Source organism: Heliconius melpomene, chromosome 16 (genome assembly GCF_056956725.1).
Source record: "Heliconius melpomene rosina isolate 202511_hmr_F chromosome 16, ASM5695672v1, whole genome shotgun sequence".
NCBI classification, from domain to species: domain Eukaryota; kingdom Metazoa; phylum Arthropoda; class Insecta; order Lepidoptera; family Nymphalidae; genus Heliconius; species Heliconius melpomene.
Genome location: NC_140404.1, coordinates 5,626,801 through 5,649,436, shown reverse-complemented (window position 1 = coordinate 5,649,436; position 22,636 = coordinate 5,626,801). Strand labels below are relative to the sequence as shown.

Below are 22,636 nucleotides of genomic sequence, written 5' to 3'. Positions count from 1 at the left end.
TCGAATTTACTCTATACGTTACGTCACAAAAGGTTCAGCTAGTTTCTTATATGCATTCAAGAAAAATAAAACAGGAATAGTATATAACTAACTATAAAACTAAATAACAGGTGTTTATTGATGCGTAGATGAAGATACTACATGTTTTATCGACAATAGAATTTCACTGAGCTGGAAGTTGTTAGCGACGTTAAATATTTTACTTTAATCCCGCTGTATCCCGCACACAGCAGGCATTAGGCAGAGGGCTAGTGTTAAGAAACTCCGTTCCCCACTTTCTGCCGAATTCTGGAGGGATTGCGTGTTGAGTGGCAGCATCACCGCGCTTTGCCTCGACTCCAGAGCGAAGAAATGGAAGTATAAACGTAAATAAATATTGCACTTCCTCGAGTGCCTCAAAAAAACTTGCTTAAAAGTACTTGCATATAAATAAAATATTTATAGTTTATTTGTACATCCATTTATTTCAGAGTATGCAAATGAACATGCAGTTTGTGGAGAATTATATTTTAAAATGAAAAACTAAATTGCTTACATAACGTTTTGAATTCAATAGCAATTCGGTTAAAAAAGAAATGTCCTTAACATGTCAATCATATCTTTTATGGTGGTTGTTTTGGATCATTTCTTTTGTTATCTTTTTGATGAAATAATTTTAAAGTAAAGTCGAGTTGTTTTTTTTCCCCTTATCTTTGATGTGACGGACAATTGTGAAATATTTATTTTATGGTATTCTAAATGTCGACATTTTTAAAAGATTATTATTTATAGATAATAATTAATAGATAGATATGTGTAATATTGATTTCAATTTCGAAACTTATAATAGTCGACCCTCTGGAGAATGTTTGTAACTGGCACTGAAGTCTAAAGTTTCCACTTGAATTATCTAACATGCAAATTTCTGTAATTATGTTATAGATTTAAATTTTAGATTGATTCTTTTATGAAAATCCATTTTTTTTAATGAATATGTTAACACTAATGAGGCCAGTCGTGGCGCAGGTGCACAAAGTGTGACTATAAAAACGAGTGATTGTGGGTTCGATACCCACCCAAGGAAATTAAATATTTATTTAAAATCATATTTTAATTAGCTTTGGCTTCGAGGCAAAGCAAGACGTTGAGTTCCGCCACTCATCATGAAACACCTTCAGAATTCGGCGGAAAACGCGGAACGGAGTCTTATAACACAAGGTTCCCTCTGCCTACCCTGCTGTGTGAATAGTATCTCACATATAACAGGATAGGCAGAGTGAGACATTCCGTTACCAGCGCGAAGAAATGAAAATATTTTCAAATATTAAACATGTCATTTTCCCGAGTGGGAATGGAATCCACAACCGTTTATAGCCATTTATAAATAATAAATTGCCTCACCTTCTTACACCTCGCCAAAGCAACAATCGTGATCAGGTTCCCAGGAATGCCCACAAGCATAAACAGCACGCAGCAGACTGACGCAAAACGCAGAAGACCTTCTGGATAGTCCTTGAAAAGCTCAACAGCGGCCAGCTCTTCATCAGTACTATACGAATCTAAACCAACACTCCAATTATGACCATCTACCTCACTGGCCAACGTACTCTTCGGTATACTCGGCAACAGATCACCCATTTTAAATGATCACTCATTATTCGCTATAGCATGGTCTAACGGTTAGGTCGGGATGCTAGCGGGCTCCGTCCACGACTGATAACTCCAGAAGTCATAGCGAAGAGGTTCCGATAAGGCATTCTGCCTTATCAACCACAGCTGGCCAGGAAGCGGGCGTGCCTACCAGCCAACTGCGATGACCTGTGATAAAACAATTTGTATTAGTTCCACTAATTGTTATAGCAAATATTGTGGACTGGACAAGATAGTGTGATATGGTTCGGTTGATAGGTACTTTAGTACTCGAGATACGAATTATCTTTAATGTATGCCGCGATATTATATAGTGTTTATTTTTTTAAAATTTTAATATTGATAGTATAATTTAATTATTATTTTATATAGTAGGTAAGATAACCTATTGTACATAATTCTATAATTTTATTAGTTTTAATTGTGAAAACTTTATATTAAAAAAAAAGAAAACAGAACGCACTTTATATTGGTTGTATACGTGGTTTACGTCCTCGACCTCATGCTACTGATATCTCATTACTATAGAGTTTTTAAAGTGAATTCTATGGATGCATTTAAATAGTGTAACGAGTAAAATATACAAGAAATCTTAAGTTGCTTTTAAAATGACACTAAATAAAAAAAACTAAGTCAAATCAGGGCACAATTTTATTTTCTAACAATATAATAGATAACATTTATTTAATTACATCGATGAGGATTTTTATGTTTTGTAGGTACTTCTTGTAACAAAAGCTTTTCGTGGAAACTTTTGGATGGAACGAAGAGAAATTTCAATTGAAAAATTCTTGGCGTTTTTGGCGGAACGTGTCACGGAAACTTATAGGTAAAGATAGTTATGTAACAGAGCCACTATTGACAGAATACCCAGGTTGTTTATCTTTGGCAGAGATTCTAATTTTAATATTTATGAATTGTGGCCTACTTTGTAAGTAATAAAATTTTACAAGAAATTATATCATAAAACTATTATAGTATATACAATGTAAATAAAATGGTCGTAATAATCTAATGAACGTTGGTAGAATTATATGAAAGGATTCATATTCATATTTCTGATGATCTCTTTTCGTTTATTTACCTATCGTATAATAAATATTTTGCTTATTTACTTTAGCTTATGCATATGTTGACTATTTTATTTTTGTTTATTTTTATTATAATTTTGTTAACGAAATATTTATTTTAAATTAATAAATTCATTTAGCTAGCCAACCTTTCTACAAAAAAAGGAAACACATGATTTTAGGTTTATTGGGTAATATTTTTGTCTAATTGACTTTTAAGACATGATGTCACCTTTTGAGGAAAATCGACTTAGAGTACTACTAGGCCAGACAAGCTTTTAGTCGGCTCTAAGCTCTAGAAAAGAATAAATTTTTGCTAAGAACTTTTCTTTAGTTCGCACAAATTCTCATTGTGCTATACATTTATGAATTCTCAATTTTTTGTTGTCTTACTCTGTTAAATTTACTACACTATATACTCAAATATATGTAATATTTCGGTCCTTTTCCCGACATAATAAGTTCCCTGTAACATAGAACTCTGTTCTTTAAATTTCAGTGTGTTACGACACTCCGTATCCAACTTCCTGTCGCGTATTCCTATTCCTATATAATTTCGTTATTATTCTATGCAAATAAGTCTAAACATAAGAATAATTTCAATAAAAAATAACAATTTAACATATTTTATAATAGATTACTATTTATTATTAAAATGAAATGTTTTCTATATCCTTATTCTCTACCTAACCAAAATTAGATTTTATACTTAAACGAAGTTCTGAAAGTAGTATCGTGTTTTTAGAGAAGCACTGTAACCTTAATCAAGTAATCAGTGGGCCACAGTTTACTTAATTAAATGTGAGGCCAGTATTTGCGCGCACTGTTTGAGCTAATGACGAAATTGGGTAAAGCCAAATTGAAAAGTAAGTGCTCTATAAAATTTTGTTTGGCGGTTGTGGATTCGATTCCCATTCGAGGGAATGAAGTATTTAATATTTTCATTTCCTTGATTTGGTGAGGTTGATTTCCGCCACTCAACACGTATGCCACGATAATTCGGTGGGAAGTGGGGAAATGAAGTTTCTTAATGGGAACGGTGACTCACAACATTAGGTTCCAAGGTACCTTCTGCCTACCCTGCTATGTGCGGGATACAGCGTGAAGGTAAAAAAGTATATAAAACATTTGAAATGTTGTTATGTCATTAAAACTCTCTCTGACCTTTAAAATGTATCTATTTTATTATTCAATAAATTTTGATTGATTGATTGTTTCTTTTTAATTTTCTTTTTCTATTCTCTCTGTATTTTTATTTGATTAGAAACATTTGTGTATTCATTAGCAGTGGCGGAGAATGCTTAGTTAAGTAGAATTTCGTAATTGAATCCCATTTCACGCAACGTGCCCCCGTGACCTTAATATCTTTAGTACTAATAGGCTTTGGCTTTAAATATCAAAATTAAATACAATTCTTTAAATAGTTTAAATTTAAAATTTCAAATTGTCGAAATAGAGAAAGTTATTATAATTTAGAGATGTACATTTAATCTATAATATATTTCTATATTAATATTTCTTTATATAGGTACATAGAGGCCAGTCGTGGCGTTAGGGTATAAGCGTTTGACTAAACTCGATATATTGTAAGTTCGATTCCCGATCGATGAAATAAAATATTTAATATTTTCATTTATTCTGGTGCCGGTTTTCTCTCTGTCTTATCGCTGCAACTGTTGGAAATAATAGCCTAGACAAAAGTTTAACATTGTTAAACCTATAAGTAATTAAAAATACAGTTATTATGAAATCACAGACAGACATTTTAATTTATTTTACATACCTAGTCTTTAAAATTAAGATTATTAAATTTTAAGTAAATAATGTGAAGGTGGACATTTAAAAAGAAAATATTTTTTTGAAGCCAACTACGAAATGCTTGTTGAATTTCTCATATACTCAGCTATAGCATAAGAGCAAGTTTGTGAGCTGCATAGCTAATGCACCTACTTTTAGAATAACGAAATTTTAAGCTGAAATTATAAAACGGCGAGTGTTCTACATTTTTAAAATCTTGATTACTTAATAGCAACTGTAGGAGTTTTCAAAAATTATTAGAGCACAGATTTAGTTATTTAAAAACCATATAAAATAAAACTTTATTTAAATAATAATAAACTTTTTTGTGATTTTTTTACGACTGCCCTCGACAGCCCTTGTCTATACTTTTACTTTGTATATTAATAATTGATTATGTAAACTGTACTTAGAAGACTAACGTAACAACTCAAGTCTATTAAATATTAATAACAAACAAAAGGTGCTACTCTAGCGAAGAGCTGAATAAAGTTTTTAAGTTTATATTTTCAAAATGACTGTAAATTTCTGACTTTATTGCTGATATTTATAGTGACATCTAGTCGATGGTCTTATCTAGTAGAAGATCCTAGTGAAGGGTTGCAATTTTACATATTGAGCGAGGGGTTACTAATGTTATTTTTAGTTTAGTAGACTAAAGAAATAAAAATTAAATCAGCTTCACGTTCTATCCCGCACACAAGAGGGTAGAAATATAAATACTGGATCCCTCGGCTGAAATTAAATCTCTTTTGAACTTTTTTTGCAGTCAAGTGTTGCCCCACTGCGCTATGAAAGTGTCAATTTTTTTTTTTAAAGAAATACTATTTTGATTGTGTATTAAACCATAAAACACTTTGATATGCGTTAATAAACTTTACTATAGCGTAAAAAAATCAGCTTCACGCTGTATCCCGCACATAGCAGGGTAGGCAGAGGGAACATAGTGTTAAGACACTACGTTTCCCACTTTCTGCCGAATTCTGGAGGCTTTGCGTGTTGAGTGGCGGAATTCAACGCCGCGCTTTGTCTTGACACCAGGGCAAAGAAATGAAAAAAAAAAAAATAAATACTATATTTCCTCGAGTGGGGACCAAACCCACAACCAGTCGCGTAACAGTCACACCCTTGTGCCACTACGCCACGACGGCCTCAATATAATAATAATAATAATAATTTATTATTTAAATAGACAATATTTTAAGTAATTTTGTATCTTATAATATAAACTAAATCAAGGCTATAAACGCGTCAATTTCCTTTCTCTATGTGTATATAAAACAGTTGATATCGACTTTTGCATCGCAAACTATCCCGTCCCTTATTTTACGACGATCATGGTTCGTTGAAGCGTTAAAACGTGAAAACATATCACACCATCATTATGTTTGTTGGAGTATATCGTAAATATTTATATATCAACAATAACTATATAAACAATGGTGCAACAATGACGTAAATGTATTAAAAATACGTTAAATGTACGCTGAAAGAGTTTAGAAATTTTGTTTAAAGTAATAAATTAATAAGCATTAAGTGGCGAAATAAAAAAAAACGAAGAAATGAAAATATTAAATATTTCATTTCCTTGAGTCGGAATCGAATCCATGACCTGTCACGCCTACGCCACGACTGGGCTCAAATGATGATGATAATTTCAATATAAGTTTTAAAAATTGTAATATTTTATGTATTATAAAATAATATAAATTTTACCAAAATTTTTTAACTAATAAATAAATTTAATTCTATAGTCAGCAATTTTTTTATGAAGCCCTCCATACAACTACGATGAAAGTTTGCTCTTACCAGTTTTCATCGTATAGCAAAACAATGTGTTAATGGACTTAGTTTTTAGTTCAAATTTCAATTAGGACAAAGTGTTTTTATATAAAGTATTTAATTAAATTTGGGGTTCCAATAATATATATTAGTATGTAATTTGCTTTATATCTTTTAAAATTTAATTTTCATTCATATTGTATCTCGCACACAGTAAGTATTGGGAACTTAGTGTTAAGACACTCCGTTCTCCATTTTCGGTCGCATTCTGGAATATACATTACTAGCGGGCGCGCAGCTTCGCTTGCGTAATTAGGGCTGAATTCTAATAAACCATGAAACATGTGTTCAATGAAATATTTTTAAGAGCCTAAATTTCAAATTTTATAAAAATCGGTGGCGATTTAAAGATTTTTCCATACAAACTTTCAACCCCTTATTTGCCCCCTTAGGGGAAGAATTCTAGAAAACCATGAAACATGTGTCCAATTAAATACTTTTAAGAGTCTGAATTTTAAATTTTATAAAAATTGGTGCCGATTTAAAAAAAAATCTATACAAACTTTCAACCCCTTATTTGCACCCTTAGGGGGAGAATTCTAGAAAACGATGAAACACGTGTTCAATTAAATACTTTTAAAAATCTAAATTTCAAATTTTATAAAAATCGGTGCCGATTTAATTTTTTTTCCATACAAACTTTGAACCCCTATTTCACCCCTTTAGGGTTAAAATTTTTCAAAATCCCTTCTTAGTGGATGTCCAGATTACGAAAGTAAACATCTGTATAAATTTCACGTTTCTACCATCAGCGGTTACGGCTGTGCGTGCGTCTTACCTCAGTCAGTGAGGACAAGTCCTTTTATATATATAGATTGTAGAAGTAAATATTAGTATTTCAGGTACTGGAATCGCTAAGAATTGTACGAGTATATTGTACTTTTGTCGAAAGTATGTAATATTTTTATTTCTTCGCTTTGGTGACGAGGCAATAAGGAACGTTGAGTTCTGCCATTCAACACGCAATGGCAGGGAAGTGTCTTAACGGATGTAACGGAGTGTCTCAACACTTGATTCCCAGTTTCCTTTGCTTACCCTGCTATATGCGGGGTAGGGGGTTAAGGTAAAAAAGGAGGGTGCATAAATTTTTAAGTAAATACATAATATAATTTGTAACTCTAAGCTATAAATGCGCCAATTTCCTTTTTCTATGCGGATATAAAATAGCTTATATCGATTTTTGCATCGCAAAATACTAGTAAATAAATATCATCATTTGTTTTTTTTTTTTGTTAAGCTGAAGTGAGATTAAAGTGTGTATAAAAAGTCATATACAGTATGGCGAACCGAGCTAGACTGGAATGTCCGTAATAAAAACGCTAATGTTTACTTCTTTTAAAATGCAACGTAGCAAAGTACTCTGAGTTAAATTAAATGAAAGAACTGAGTGGGTTATCATCTACTTTATTTAATGGATTAATCTAGAAAACCTAGTGGATGATTATTAGTTAGTGAAGTTATATATAAAGAAGAATGAGGAATAGAAAGAAAGAAAGAAAGAAAGTGGCTTTATAGAAGCGATCCCTTTCATTTCATCATCTTAAAATGATTATTTAGAATAATTAAGTTTTATTAACACTGTATGTATACAAGACCACCCGTGGCGCAGGGTGTGACTGTAGACGCAACAGGTTGTGGGTTCCATTCCCTTGATTTGAGGAAATTAAATATTTTTATTTTTTCGCTCTGGACGCAAAGCGTAGAGTTAAGTTTCGCCACTCAACATACAATGCCTTCAGAAATCGGCGGAAATTGAAGAGGGGAGTGTTTTAATACAGGCTTCTTCCTATGCCTATCCTGCCACAAGCGGGATACAGCGTGAAGCTGATAAATGTATTCAATATATATTTACTTGAAAGCGTAATAATAAGCATATCCTACGTAATAAGCGTAAAAAGCGGGCCACGAGGGCGAAATGGAACTGCCACTTACAATTAGCGTGAAAAAGGCCTGGGGTGTTAAGTAGAGCCTAAATTTGCAACATTATCTCATTGTTCACGAGATTCATGGCCTGTTTCGCTTTTGGGGCACGCGAGTTGTTAATGAAATATTCTTTGCCATTGAGACGAATGCTTATTGGGTTACGCGTCATAACGCAATTGACGTCAAGATATCTGAAATGGGTGTGTTTAATGTAAGGCAGGAGTTCATATATACAGACAGACGTACAAGATTATTTTATTTGTAACCTATATAAAAATGAGGTTTTCTGGATGTTTTTAATAATTTATGACGTTGAATGAGTGAATGTGACGAAATATATGTAAAACATATATGTAAATGAAGCAGAACTGCCTTTCGAGACGGTGGTTAAACTGACACTACCGACATTTTATGTAACTTAGCTAATTCAAAGGGACTGTAATAGTTTAATTGAATAAAGAATAATTAATTTTGATTTTAATTTTATCATGCATTGCAGGATAAGCAAAGTCAAAACACTCCATTCTCCACTTTCCTGCCAAGTCCGAGATGTTGCAGGTTCATTGCATTGAAGGTCACGGCAGAGTGGGGAAATGAAAGCCCTTTATTCTCATGTCTCATTTATATGTGAGTATTGAATCCACAATCATGAAGTTAAATTGATACGCTGTTCCACTGTGCCATAATGGCTTCATAATAAATAAAATTATATAAAATATGAAGCTTAGTTATTTTTTTTTTAAATATCCAAATATTAAAAGTAAAGAAATATATCAGCTGGTACTGCTGCAAGGGTAATTTATGTGTAATTATATTCTAGGGATTCCATTTTACCATTAATCAAAAGAAAGTAAATCCTTTTTGAAGTAAGATAAGATTTATGCAAGAGACTGCACTGATGACCTACTTATATTTCAAGTAACAGGGGTCGCTAGGAGAAAAACTTTGTTATTACGTAATAAGTTTTTCAACTAATTTTAAAATTTTCTTGTTAAATTGGGAACGCTTTTTAAGTTACAATTTAAATTTTGTTTTTGATTATAACTTTTAGACAATATAATAATTAAGCTATTGGCAAGTACATGGTTAAGGTCTTCGTCTTACAAAATAAAAAATAAAAAAGTAAAAAAAAAATTTTAAGTTAAACGGTTTTATATTGCAGATAAATGTACTAAAAGCTAAAAAATAATTTCATAGAAATTATGATTACTAAAATTTAATCGTGGGGCACGTCCAATATCTACAATTGAAAGACATAGCGTGAGACTTCACCCACCTAGTGGTAAGTAGCAAGTGTCCCCACGATTTTATTTTAGTAATCATAATTTCTATGAAATTATTTTTTAGCTTTTAGTACATTTATCTGCAATAGAAAACCGTTTAACTTAAAATTTTTTTTTTACTTTTTTATTTTTAAGTTTTTAGTTTTTATTTCTCATGCTATTCAATTCGTTGAAATGAGGCTCGATGTCTCATTATTGCAAGGTTAATGGAGAATGTTACGAACGACCCCCCCAGAGGTCCAATAGAGGGACAAGGCTATGTACAACAAAATGTGCCTGAATCTTGAGGGGAAAACGCTAACGACATATCATTTTTATCCACCTAGTGCCATACAGTTCTCGGCGCGCTTTTACCTTTTACCTTGGGTGGTACCCCTAGCGACGTATCATTTTTAGGCACCCTATAGCCACACAGTCCTCGACAGGATACCAGATTTTGACTTAGGTGGGAGATTCATATTGTAATTGTGTATAGTATACTGTATTATACTTACCAAGCCCTTTATTTTGATACCCATATTGATGGGATTGAAAACTACATTATCCGCCATTTTGTAGCAGTGGCCATCTTTGATTTTGATTTTGTATAGTGCACTGAATTCTACTTGACAAGCCCTTTCATTTGATACCCATATTGATGGGATCGAAAAAACTAACTTGTACGCCATCTTGTAGCGGCGGCCATCTTGGATTTTGATTTTGTATAGTCCACTGAATTCTGCTTGACAAGCCCTTTCATTTGATACCCGTATTGATAGGATTGAAAAAAACTAACTTGTCCGCCATCTTATAGTGGCGGCCATCTTGGATTTTGATTTTGTATAGTCCACTGAATTCTACTTGACAAGCCCTTTCATTTGATATCCATATTGATGGGATTGAAAAAAACTAAGTTGTCCGCCATCTTGTAGCGGCGGCCATCTTGGATTCACAATAATATTGAATATGGATAATTGTATTGTCACCAGAATCAAAGGCGTATACCAAATTTCAGATCAATCGGTTAACGGGAAGAGGGTTAAATTTCAATTACTAAATTTGACCCAAACAAACAAACAAACGGGGTGAGCTAAATAAAACCGTTTAAAAAGTGCTTATATATTACTTAATTGTTTAAGTATAATTTTATTATAAAATTTGTCTAATATTTATAAAAATATACACGTTATATGTTATTTTAGTAAATATAAAATCAAAATATTCTTCATTCGAATAGACTTTTATACGCACTTTGAATCGTCGAGTAAAATTAAATAAAAAGCGACAGGCTCGACTGGCAGTTTCGCTGTCAAGAGCCAGCAAAAAATTTAAGCCACGTTTTGCGTCGTTATCATATCGAGGAAATGAAAATATTAAATATTTTCTTCCTCCAAGAGGACTCGAACCCCCAACCCTCGCTTTTACAGTCTCACGCTTATGCCTCTATAACATAATGTAAAGTAATGCATTTAAAATATACGAGATCGAAGCCCATGAATAACTAAAGCATAAATCACACGATACAAAGGAGTTATGTATTTCTATGTAAATGTACCGAATCACCGATTTGAATAGAGACTATGTGGATTTAGAATTGGCTTACCATTGACAGGTTTGTTCGATATTGCCCACAAATGTATTATTCCGGATATTCTACGTCATACAAGCTATGCTCAAGAACATAAATTGGACGTCAGATGGGTGTGCTGATGGGCTATCTATTTTAGTTTATAATTTGATATGTCTGTCTTGTAAATCTAAAATGCGATTGTCAATTTAATAGGATTTTTTTGCTTCACGCTTTGAAGCTAAAAAAAGAAAAAGAAGCAAGCATGAACTTGTGTGGGTGACGGAACTAAACGCCGTACAGTTGACAGAGTGAAGAAAAACATATAGCACAAGTCCCGAGTGAGAGCCTACGGACAACGAACTTCGAACGAACGATCGACCGTAGATTCGTTTGATTTAAATTGACAATGCATTTCATCACTTATTTTCTAATTGCACTTATTAGCGATCTAGCAATTCCTTAATAAAATGAATCGTATTTTCGTAATTTTTACGGGATTTTAATGTATACAAATTTTACAAAATAATTTACAATAAGTATACACACAATACAATACATTAAATAAAAAAAATCTGAATATTATATTTATTTTGTGAAAACAAAATAACGAAATAGCTTATACTCGCCCATTACTCACTGTCAGAAGCATTGAAACGATATGTTAATTGTATGAAAGGAACACAAGCATCCAAGTTCGCCCATTTTAAAAATGTTTAATTGTGATTGATGACTGTTAAAATATATAAATTAATTTCCTTTCCTCGTTCTGGTAATATAATAAAGAACGGCGTTTAGTTCCGCTACTGTACTACCAGAGATGGTAGAGGGAACTTAGTGCTAAAACACTCCGTTCCCCATTTTCCACCGAATTCTGGAGATATTGCGTATTAAATGGTGGAATTCAACACCAGAGAGAAGAAATGAAATTATATAATGTCTAATACTTATAATTTCTACCAAGAAACCCATTCCATTCCACCATTCTCTTATGCAATATAATTCTTTGAATTTAACAAAAAAGAAATAGAATCGCGAACCTTATAAGATTATTTGGATTACGTCATCCGAGGGTAAGTAAGGTCCAAAGTTTCCTGCTATTGTAAGAAAATGCTACGTCATTTTCCTTAAGAACGTTACATTTCGCGAACAACAGGCACTAGACGTGTGATTAATTACATATATTCTGTGGAGATCTCATTAAATAACAGCTATGGTAAAGCTGTTTTTCCTTAAGATAATTTTCTTAGAGACATGAACAGTAGAAATGTTTTCGACAGTCTTTTATTAGAATTATCTGCGATTTGTATGTAATTATAAGAGATAAAGAGATAAAATGTTTGTATGTAATCTATATAGTACACAAAAATTACTCTCAAAAATTAAATGTTTTAATATTTTTTTTCGCCTTCACGCTATATTCTGAATATAGCAGAACCTAGTGTTAAGACATTCCATTGCCCACTTTCTACAGAATTTTCGAGACATTTGTGTGTTGAGTGGCGGAATTCGATGCCCCGCTTTGCCTCGTTACCAGAGCGAGGAAATGAAATATTCTTTTATTTTTTTAACTATATTACGTAAACAAAATTAAATTTAAAGTCCTCTCAAAGTACATACAAAATAAATATTCACATTAGTTAAATTGATTTAAACTACAAGTCTAGTACCCTATATCCGCTTTTAGTAAAACTGTGTAAAGCTGACTCACCATTTCATCCATCGCCGTTAACCTCATTAGGGTTAAACAAGTATGGCCATTAAAACGAAATGTGGCAAACTCTAGCAAAACTCTTCAAACTTCAGTTCTTGGAGTAGTTGGTGCAGTCGCATGTTACTAATTTTGAAACTTTTGCAAATAATAACTGGATTAGTATACATTTTGTTCTAAAGTTTTGTATATTAATTGTTGAATATATTACGCAAGATACCTTTGGAAACTATATTAACATTTACAGTTGTAAATTTATAACGTCTTGAAGGAAGATATGATATGAAAAGTTAAAAGAAAAAAATATGGTATATATGATAAACGAATATTTTTTCAGCTTCACACTGTATCCTGTATATGGGTATAGGATAGGCAGAGGGAATCTAGTGTTTAGGCACTCTGTATTTGACTTTCCACGCTTCTTTCGAGATATTGTGTGTTGAGTGTCGGAACTTAACGCTGCGAGTTTGCCTTATTGCCAGAGCGAAGAAAAGAATATATTATAAGTAATAATTAATTTACTCGACAGGGAATCGAGCCCACAATCTTCGCATTTATAGCCACTGCGCCACAACGGCCCCACTGCGTCTTTGCAGCAGGAAATGTATGCTTAATATTACTACATGATTTAATATTTCTGTAATTTTGAAGATTTTCAATGGAATATTTATTTCAAAAACAAAGAATAAAAGTCCATAAAATTATGTGAATATCATATAATTTAAATCTCATCTCGATTTTATAAAGTGAAAGCTTAAAATTTTATCAGAACTTTCATAGAATACAATTAATTTTAAGTGTCCAATGTTAATTTTCTCCGCTTGAAAAGCAATTTAGACGCGCATTTTATCATTGCCCCAGTTTAAGTGTCTTTTATTGCAGCGTGCGTCCTCGCTAGACGAGACGGCGCCCGTTCTGCGTCTTTGTTACATGTTAATGATTTTTATTACATGTTTTAACATGTTTTACAAATTATGATGCTGTTTTTTATTAATAAATAAATATATATTTTAGCATCAGGCTGTATCCTGCACACAGCAGGGTAGCAGAGGGAACCTAGTGTTAAGAATCTACGTTCCCCATTTTTAGCGAGCAGCACCGTGTGTTATTTTACACGAACCATTTGAAGTTTTTACCTTTTCGTAACTCAAAAACTATTCCACCTAAACCTGTCATATTTGGCTCAAATATTGAGACCCCCTGAATTAATCCCTCATATGAATTTACAATAGAATCTGAATAGAATAGAATAGAAATTGAATACATTCATTAATATCGATGTAAATTTATTTAAAAACTACTAAGATATTACACATAAATAAAGTCTCCAAGTTGTAAGAAGAATGGGCATTTTCAGTGGTTATAAAATATTTTATATTGTTAAAAACAAATTTCAGGACTGACCATTGAACTTGGCATACATTTACATCTCACTTCTTTTATCGCTGAAAGCATACGTTTTATTACAGAACTTGGCTTTTATTTTACATTTATGTTTTTGATGGAATATGTTTTTCTTTAACTGTATCTTTCATAACGTAATTTTTTTGACACCTGTATAGATTTTTAATAAATTTCAATAATGTTATTATTTTTAATGAATTTTACCTATTTTTTTTTACCTACGTGATTTTTTCTTAGCCATAGAAAGAATACAAAGAAACCCGATTTTGCTTTCTGCGTTCTACGTTCTACTACTGTCGACTAATTTCGACATTATCAATATGAAAATAATATCATTAAAATGCAGCTAAAACATCATATTATTATGTTATCAATGTGATGAATAAATATCTTCACTCGCTTTAAATAAGCTACGCTATAAAGTTTAAAGCAATCAACTTTGAAGTTGCTTTTTTAAATAGGAAAAAGTTAAATTATAACATTTTGAATGAAAATTTTATGATAATTATGTTGCGATTTTTGAAACGTAATTCAAATGTTGGACGTCGTGGCAGAGGGGCTTAACTGTAAACGCAACGATTGTGAGTTCGATTCCCACTCGCAGGAATGAAATATTCAACATTTTCATTTTCTTACTCTGAAAACGAGGCAAAGTTATCTCAAAACCGTCCGCTACTCAACACGCAATGCAAAGCACCATGTCTGAATATTAGGTTCCCAGGTTCCCTCTGTCTACCCTGCTGTGTGCGGATTACAGTGTGAAGCTAAAAAATAGAAAAAGAACAGCAAACTAAATTCGCACACACATTTCAAAGAGTAAATAACGTGAATCTTCTCTATTTCTTTTCAATAATAGATTTTGTATTGTGTTTCTTTTTGATTATTTTCTTACAATTCCAATATTCATTGTATTGTAGACTGATTATGTAGTTGCAACGTGCCGCCTCGTAGGCGCCCGCTGGAATCGAGACCAGCCTCGGTCAACGAACTGGGACCATCAAATATTGTTTATCGCCTGCAATCTATACTACCAGAAGTTCCTAAAATCGATGTAATTTTTATAGACCTGTGTCATTTCCTCGTTTTTATAGCTCAAAATGAGTAAATTTGCTATAGTTGAAATCTGTTTGGGTTTGGTTCCTTTTAGTTCCAAGGAATGTAGGAAGTAAAATTTTATTAAATAAGTGTTATTTTCAAAGGTAGGTAAACATTTTTAATTTCAGTTTTGGTCTTATGGTATAACTTCGGCTATAAAAGTACCAAAATTAATGGAATGGCACTTTGTTTTTGTTAGTATCTTACTTAATATTTTACTTTACATTAAAAACGCAGGGACATCACTATACTCTTTGAAATGAAATGCGGGAAATAATAGATTAATTTGTTTAATTATGTTCATAATAGTCACAACAATCTAAATAATACAATCTTAATATTTTTTTCCTTATGTATTTTTTTCTGCTTCACGCTGTATCCCGCATGTAGCAGGGTAAGCAGAGAAAGATTAATCACCAAGACAAGACTCTCCACTTCCCCTCTAACGTCGGGTTCTGGAGACATTGGGTGTAAGTGACAGAATTAGATGTCGCTTGACCTCGACACCAAAGCGAAGAAATGAAAATATTAAATATTTCATGAGTGAGAATCGAACCCAAAACCAGTCGCGTTAACAGTCACACGCTTTTGCCCCTGCGCCACAACTGATCTCAAGTCTAATATTTTCCTATATTTAATTATTTATTTATTCATTATCTCTATCATCTTTCATTATGTATCATTAATTACATCAATTATAACCGAATGATAGACTGGCGAAGCTAAGATTTAATTAATGCTAAGAACTTTAATAAGGGGGTATTATAGGAGCTGTCAGACAGGCAAAATCTTCGATATTCAATAAAGCTCCTGACCCTCATCACGACTGTATGGGGGAGTTCACAATTTCAGCTCAATTTACACTGGAATCGATGCAAGTTTGACCTTTTTATCATACCGATGTCGTGAATGAAGGATCGGCCAGTATACCTTTATAAATTCGTTTTCTCATATAAATAATAAGATTTATATCTAATATTTTTCAGTATTATCTTTTCATATTGTACAGTGAGACAATTTGATTTTGAAACTATAATATAATTGATCTCATGACTGTAGAGTATAGGCGGTTGGTTTCTAAATAGAGTAAATATTATGTATTTATTAAATTAACTAAAAGTAATGCAGCAATTTGAGGCCAGTTTTACAACTATTGCTACAGGGGCATCTGCGTATGACTATATAAATACGACAGATTGTGGGTTTGATTCCCGCTTCTGGAAATGAAACATTAAATATTTTCACAACCTCGCTCTGGTAATGAGGCAAAGTTTGGCGTTGAGTTACGCCATTCAACATTCAGTGCCTTCAGAATTCAGCGGGAAGTTGGGGACTAAAGTATCTTAATGGAAACGGAGTGTATTAGCATTAGGTTCCCAAATTCCCTTTGCCTACCCTACTACATGCGGGATGCAGTGTAAAGCAAAAAAAAAACAATAAGTAGATATTTGCCGGTTCAAGTATCATTTTAGGATGTCAAAATTTTTATTTAAGCATCCAAGAAAATAAACTTACAACATTTTATTTAAGCATCCAAGAAAATAAACAAACAATATTGGTAATAAACAATTTGTCACTTTACGAAGATTTCCTAAAAAATGTGAAAAAGCAACATAAAAAAAGTTAATAGTCTATTTTTTCTAAAATAAACATATTTAAAACGATAAAAGTTATATTAAAAACAATAAATACTTCACAAGCTTACTCGCTTAAGAGTAAATAGTAACTAAATCAGTAAGAAACAAAGCTAGAAGAGAATAAATTATGTGCCAAATTGTCCGCAATTTGCGAAGAAACGTGAAAATAATATATTTCACGTACTTTTTGAATAAATACACGGGTTTTTACGTTCTTTTATAATTATTTAATGTGAGAAAATACTATAAATACAAATATTTTTTATGAGAAATACGTTTATTTTTTAAATAAAACTCTCGTTAGGTCGCAGCTACGAAATTTTCACATGCCTGACCGAATATAATGATTCGGATTCAACTGAAATGTTTATATTTAGAAAGTTCTCGTTTAGTAACTGATTTCGATTTCGTCTTTTTTCTCTGCTTACTCTGCTATATGGAAGATACAGCATGAGCTTTGCCTTTTTATCAGAGCGACGAAATAAAAAGATTATTGGATTATAATAAATTTCTCCGAGTGCTTGTGACACTGCGGCACGACAGCTTCAATATGTCTATATTGGAGTCTTCCATATCTTATGTTTCACTACGGATTATTTTTTATTATGTCTTTTTTGAATAAAAATATATTATATACATAGGTATATATGTATATACTAGCGGCCCGCTCGCGGTTTCACCCGCGTGAACTATGTTATTATTAATTTCTGTCTCCATGGCTACGTCCTAGTGACGTCTATGCAAAGTTTGAGACTCCTAGCATTTGTAGTAACGAAGTTTCATACAAACTTTCGACCCCAAAAACAACCCCTTAGAAGTCGAATATTGCAAATTCCCGTCTTAGCGAACACCTACGTCCTATAAGTAACTCCTATGCAAAATTTCAGATTCCTAGCACTTGTAGTTTCTGAGATTTCGTGATGAGTGAGTGACCTTTCGATTTTATATATATAGATATGTGTTTTCTGTCAGGGTTACTTTAGATATTATTTTTACAGAAATGTAGAAACAGTCAAAGTTCAATTTCCGAATAACAAATCATAAGAAAAGAAAACGTAAGGTAAAACTAAAACTAAATTATCAATATATCAAAATTCTTCTCCACTTTAGTTACACTATCGTTAGATAACGATTATTTTCATATAATAAATCAGTGAGTAACGTCCACACTAGACTTGTTATTACGGGAAAATCTGTAAAGAAGGTTTTTGTTTGATTTATTTGAGCGCTCTATCGTTTGCAGGTTACTTATCTTAAATAATTGAGGTTTAGCAATCTCAACAGTAATCTTTAGTAAGTAAGAAAATAAATAAAATAAAAAACTTAACAGCTTTAAAATGAAACATATATTTTAACCCATCTTGGGTTCGATTCCCAATCGACGAAATGAAATATTTCATCTAATCAATAAAATATATTTTAATGTTTTCGGTTTTCTGGTAACAAAGCGTGGCGTAGAGTTCCTCCACTCAACACGCAATGCCTCCGGAGTTCATTGGATATTGGGCACTGGAGTATCTTAACACTAGGCTCCCCCTTCCTATTTTACTACAGGAGAAATACAGCGTGAAATTGAAAAAGAATCACTGAGATAACAACTTGCTACTCAGTCATTCTTTTCTATTATTATTCAATTATTTAGTATGAAATCTGTTGTCATTATTTACAATTTTCACGACTTTTCCTTGTTATTGCGATTTTCATAATGATCGCTTAATTAAGGGAAACACAACAAAGCTAAACTTATGTAAGACATCTCAAGTTACGTAAATCGATAAATCTGGGCGCCGCAAATGGTGATCATGTACATAGTAAAGAGAGAAAAACTGAACTAAAGAAATTATTTAATTTTTCACATAGGGTCTTGTACATAGCGGGATAGGCAGAGGGAACCTGGGAACCTAGTTAAGACACTCCGTTCCCATTAAGAACTTCTGTTGCCCGTTTTCCGCCGAATTCCGGAGGCATTGGGTGTTGAATGGCGAAACTAACGCCACGTCTTGCCTTGACGCTAGAGTGAAGAAATAAAAATATTTAATATTTCATTTCCCCGAGTGGAAATTGAACCCACATCTCATACACAGTCAAACTCTTGTGCACCCACGTCGTAAGCACTATATTATTATTTTCTTATAGTAATTATGTTTTAGGTATTTAGTGGTCAGATACAATGTTCTCCACTCTCCTTTCGGATCGTTAGGTTTTGTTTAAGCAAGCATAAAGACTAAATGAAACTAACTCATTCCCCCGAGTGGTTATCGAACCGAAACCATATAATTATATCATGAAATCATAATCATAATCATAAGCTATTCCACTGCGCCACGGCGGCCTCGATAACTTTTAAATTAAAATTTTATACTTATATTTTATAATATAAAGGATAGGAAAGTCTCAATATTTGCATCGCAATGTAGATATTAATATGCAAACAGCTATATGCACTCTTGGTGACTAATGGTGGTTCTTAGTCCTTATTGCTACTTTTGTTTATGTAATGTATGCAGGATTCCAAATGGAAACAGCTGTCGCGTAGATTTTTATGTACTCCATAAAATTGTAAAGCGTATTTTTATTTTTTTCAATAGCAATATCGTTTCTCATAAAATTATAATAATAATGCCAATAAATTTTGCAATTAATTAGTAATGAGGTTTAATGACTACATTGTGCTACGGTAATTAAAATTAAAATAATTTAGTTAAGTAGTTGAATAGGCAGAGTGAGTGTAGTGTTAAGACACTCATTATTCCATATTATAACGAATTCTTAATGTGCAAGTTAAATTAACACTTATACACACTTTTCTTTAGTGTGTATATATATATATATTTACTTTAATGTATAAAATAAAGATTTGTATATACATACATTTAGAATTGTTTTGTTCAATGTACGTACGTGGTGCTCAGTACGTATGAATTTTTCAGGAGAGTTGAATAAATAAAATTTTATAAATTCTCAGACATGCTGTTTGCCCTCCTCTTGTATAAAAGAGAGTTTGTTTCAAACGCAATATACGTTACCGTCGCTCGTAAAAGTAAATTTTTGCTGTAATCATGCATGCTTGGACAAAGTCCGAATACACTAGCAAATAAATTGACTATATCTAGTTTTATGGGTATCTAAAAATAAAATACATCTTCCTTTCGTCTCTAAATGGGTGTTTTTGTTTTACGATCGGTGAACAATTTAAAACAACATCGGTCGTTACCCGCTATAGAATATTTTATTTTTTAGCTTCAAGAGGTATGCGACACATATCAGGATACGTAGAGGGAATAGTGTTAAGAAACTCTGTTCCTATAAAGACATTTCTGTTTCCCACTTTCTTTATTCTGGAGGCATTACGTGTTGAGGGGCAGAACTTAACGCCGCGCTTTTCCTCGACACCTATATTCATATTTTATATAATAGTATAAAAATATATATAAAATAAACTGAACCAATCAATAACGGTATATTCTGTTTCAGTAAACCTGAACTCCAATTTAACAAAGCTCCATTAATACTATAAAGTTTTAATCGATGCAATATGTGCTTGAAAGTTAAATACTTAAGAAAATTTACTTTCAGCCTCTACAGTATATACTAAATCTAGATCTCAAGGTGGTTCTTAAGTCGTAATTACAACACTTAGACGCGTAGACAACAGCCTATGTAAAGTTCTACGCTGCTACGTATCTCTACGCAAGTTTTGTTACAACTTGCTACGGCTAGGTCTACGTCATAGAGCCTACGTAATATAACTTTTATTTAGCTTCACGCTATATCCTGCACATAGCAGAGGTAGCAGGAGCCTGGTAACTTAGTGTTAAAATACTCCGTTCCCATTACGTCACCTCCAATAGTAATAATGATATCTTTATAAAAATTTTAAATCTTAATTTGAAAAGAAAAACCCTAAAATTTTAAAAGAGAGGATTTTAAAAGATTATATAAGACGTACTTAATGCCTATGGAAATGAGTTCATCATAATAGAAATTTATGCTAAAGCTTAGAGAAAATATTGTTTAAAGCACTTTTGGCAATATAAATAAACTAGCGACCCTCTTGCGGCTTCGCCCGCTTTTACTACTGGATTATTCATGTAATGTATGTTTGCAAAGCACTTAAGATAATGTGAAAATTAATTAAATCCTAATGCAACCCGCATTTTCGTAGTTTCAATAAGGATTTTCCAATTATTTTACACAGCGAGGATTTTTTAGTAGGTACCGTAATTTTAAATCTGTGCCACTAATCTTTTCAAGTACTTATTAAAATATATTTAAATTACTATTTTTAGATAGTTAAATGACATTAAATAATACATTCAACTCGAATTATCCAATACGTGCAAACGCATCTAAATCTTCGTTGCTATAAAGGCAGGCGGGCTTTTTTTTCTCGAGCTTGTGGTTAATGCTGAAGAGGGTATTCTGTCCCTGATGAAAAGCAAGCACTACGTGGCTGCCTGTGACGAAAATTAAATAGAATGCATTGGCCGGGATTTGAACCCGGGCTGCCCGCGTGGCTGGCGAGCATTCTACCACTGAACCACCGATGCGTGTAAGGCAAGCGGGCGCGGCGGACTCGCTTGTATAAGCATAACGTCGCGAGGCGCGTTTCGCAGCAAGGACTTTTTGATATTGTAACAACTTCTAAAGTACTTATTAAAATGAAAAACAGAAAAGACAGTTTTGATCTACATTAAATGGCCAACGTAACTAATATACTTATTTATATGCTGAGAGTAAGGGATAAGTGAAACTTGACTCGATACAGTTGATGTGTGAACGGCGTGATGTGTCAATAATTAAATGCGTTTTTCTCTAAAACTATTCGCAATTTCGAAATAGTTTAAAAAGCAAATTTTATCTTCGTTTAACGTAGAAAATTAATAAAGTATTTTAAAGGATAAGGATTAATACCATTATGGAAAAATATCCCTCACAATAAAAAATATATTGAAATTATTATTTTTAGACAGAAAAATGATCACTACACGTTATTCTTAAAAGATACGAATATGCACTCGCGGACTTTTTTGTAGATCTTATTAGGAGAAATAATACTCCAGTACATTTTTTTCATGTAGTACTTACCATTAGAGCAGCGCATGCGCGAAAGTGTCTCAACGGGTAGGACTTTATACACATTTATCGTATTTATGTTAATTTACATGAGAATGTACAAATAATAAACTATATATAAACCTTCTACGAAAAACACTCGACTTAAACCATTAAGTCGAGTGTTTTTCGTAGAAATCTTCACCAGAAGACCGCATCAAAATCCGTTGGGTGGTTTAAAAGAAGAAGAGTTAGAAACAACAGACAGACACGAAAAGCGACTTTGTTTTATAAGATATAGGATAGGATAAACAACAACATATTATACACCAAATTTAATAAAAACAAAAATTTAATAAATTCCCATTCGGGGAAGTGAAATATATAATATTAAGTGATTTTCCGCCCCATTGGGCGCGGAGTGTCTTAACACTAAGCCCCCCTCTGCCTGCCCTGCTCCTTGCTATTAATTACTTTGCGATTATACAGCCTTTTAAAATAAAACATTTGGTGTCTAGCCATTGTAAATCATCAATATCGTTTTTATCCTTTATGTTATAAAAATATGATTAACTATATTGATATTTTACACAGAAAAAGCAATTTCTATATAAAAATATCGTTTACTCTAGAGTTGCTAATAA

The 22,636-nt window shown here is 32.5% G+C and overlaps 1 protein-coding gene across 1 annotated transcript in view; it reads right to left on the bottom strand.

Moving 5' to 3' along the window:
- The window catches only part of LOC146530791 (G-protein coupled receptor moody), a 79,702-nt gene that overhangs the window by 3,677 nt on the left and 53,389 nt on the right, over positions 1-22,636 (bottom strand). The window contains exon 3 of the mRNA XM_085199211.1: positions 1,381-1,797. Coding sequence (XP_085055337.1) covers positions 1,381-1,617 — 237 coding nt within the window. The 5' untranslated portion in view covers positions 1,618-1,797. The remainder of the gene's footprint in view (positions 1-1,380; positions 1,798-22,636) is intronic.